This window comes from Austrofundulus limnaeus, unplaced genomic scaffold (genome assembly GCF_001266775.1).
Source record: "Austrofundulus limnaeus strain Quisiro unplaced genomic scaffold, Austrofundulus_limnaeus-1.0 Scaffold341, whole genome shotgun sequence".
NCBI classification, from domain to species: Eukaryota; Metazoa; Chordata; class Actinopteri; order Cyprinodontiformes; family Rivulidae; genus Austrofundulus; species Austrofundulus limnaeus.
In genome coordinates, this window is record NW_013952743.1 from 115959 (window position 1) to 117973 (window position 2015).

General features: G+C 40.7%; 1 protein-coding gene across 1 annotated transcript; it reads right to left on the reverse strand.

The window, feature by feature from the left end:
* Positions 1–388: 388 nt before the first annotated feature.
* Positions 389–1292, reverse strand: naf1 (nuclear assembly factor 1 homolog (S. cerevisiae)). Its single transcript, XM_014022754.1, has 4 exons — positions 979–1292; positions 814–896; positions 578–738; positions 389–494 (listed from the first exon to the last, which is right to left on the reverse strand). The coding sequence occupies exons 1-4, from the start codon at positions 1121–1123 to the stop codon at positions 404–406; spliced, it is 480 nt and encodes a 159-aa protein (XP_013878208.1). The 5' UTR covers positions 1124–1292; the 3' UTR covers positions 389–403.
* Between the last annotated feature and the right edge of the window lie 723 nt (positions 1293–2015).

Genomic DNA, 2015 nt, shown 5'->3' on the forward strand with positions numbered 1-2015 from the left:
CTCTGGCACTCAAGAGGTAGAGGAGTAGAGGAGGAATGACTGGCTCACTGCTGCCAACTAGTGGTCAGAGGCTGAACTACAACATAAAAATGAACGGTTGGCAGGAAAGTTGACGTTTTAAACCTTAATAAAAAATCGATACAGGGCTTTAGAATATCGATACAGTATCGGGAAATGAAACATCGCGATATTTCAGTGTATCGATATTTTCTTACACCCCTATTTGTTACTGCCCACCTGTGCAGTTACAGCCCAGTCAAATACTGGCTTTAGTCTCTGTGTTGGTTCCTGTTGTTGGTGTCAGCTTAACAACAACAACAACAACAACACCAACAACAATAATAATTTTATTCCTTAAAACACTCAATGAAACTGTCTTTTTTCAAAGATAAATGTAACCATATCAACCCTGTGACCAAAGAACAGTGTTTACAGTGATTACCTCTTCTGGTGGTTCTTCATCATTCTTCCAGGAGGCATCAGATCCCTTTGCTCTGTATGAAACAATATTTTAACTCAAACATTTCAGCTCATCAGTTTTAGTGTGTTCTAAAGCTTACAGAATGTGTGTTCTTACAGTGTCAGCTGCTGGGTCAGAATATATCCTGTGTACTCTTTGATGGARGGGGCGTAATAAAGCAGCATTCCCTGTGTCAGGCCCTTGCTGTTAATCTGGTCTTCAGAGTTAAAATGTAAAATGTACAAAGGACTGGCAACAGGTCCAAACACCTCGAACACCTTGAACACATGAAGCACATGTCATTAACATGAAGGATGCAGCTGAATGTGCGTAAACTCTGCTGATGCTCTCACCTTTCCTACAGCCACCCTATCAGAGGTAAAGAGGATGCTGTCGTCTTTCAGAGGAGGCGTGTCCTTCAGAGACTGGATAATAACTGAGCAGATGGACGCGCAGGTTAAAGACACAACCTGTGTCCACAGTTTTTAGTGAAAGGAAATAAAAAAACTGCTGTTTACCGAGCTGGTGTAAAATACTGGAAACTGTTCCCACCGGCCGCAGTTCTGCTTCCTCTGGTAAGGTCACAAACACTTCCTCTGCAGCTGGAAGCTCCTGCACATAAATACAAAGACCGTCTTCACTGTGGGCCTGTTTTATATTCATTTTACAAAATACTTTTCTCCTTCACTTTTCATCAAAACAACTTGTACATGGCTAAAATATAAGCACAAGTTTAGTAAAATTCAACTAGTGAAATCTTGTAAATTTAGGTTCAACTGAATTTTATATACAGGTCCTTCTGAAAAAATTAGCATTTTGTGATAAAGTTCATTATTTTCTGTAATGTACTGATAAACATTAAACTTTCATATATTTTAGATTCATTACTCACCAAATGAAGTAGTTCAAGCCTTTTATTGTTTTAATATTGATGATTTTGACAAAAAAGTAAAGAAAAACCAAAAATCCCTGTCTCAAAAAATTAGCCTATCATGAAAAGGTTCTCTAAACGACTTATTAACCAAATCATCTGAATCAACAAATTAACTCTAAACACCTGCAAAAGATTTCCTGAGGCTTTTAAAAACTCCCAGTCTGGTTCATTACTCAAAACCACAATCATGGGTCAGACTGCTGACCTGACTGCTGTCCAGAAGGACATCATTGACACCNAATTCCAGACCTTGGGGGACCTGCAGAAGCGGTGGACTGAGTCTGGAGTAGAAACTTCCAGAGCCACCGTGCACAGGTGTGTGCAGGAAATGGGTACAGGTGCCTTATTCCCCAGGTCAAGCCACTTTTGAACCAGAAACAGCAGCAGATACGCCTGACCTGGGCTACAGAGAAGCAGCACTGGACTGTTGCTCAGTGGTTCAAAGTAATTTTTTGGATGAAAGCAAATTTTGCATGTCATTCAGAAATCAAGATCCAGAGTCTGGAGGAAGATTGGGGAGCAGGAAATGCTAAAATGCCTGAAGTCCAGTGTCAAGTACCCACAGTCAGTGATGGCCTGGGGTGCCATGTCAGCTGCTGGTGTTGGTCCACTGTGTTTTAT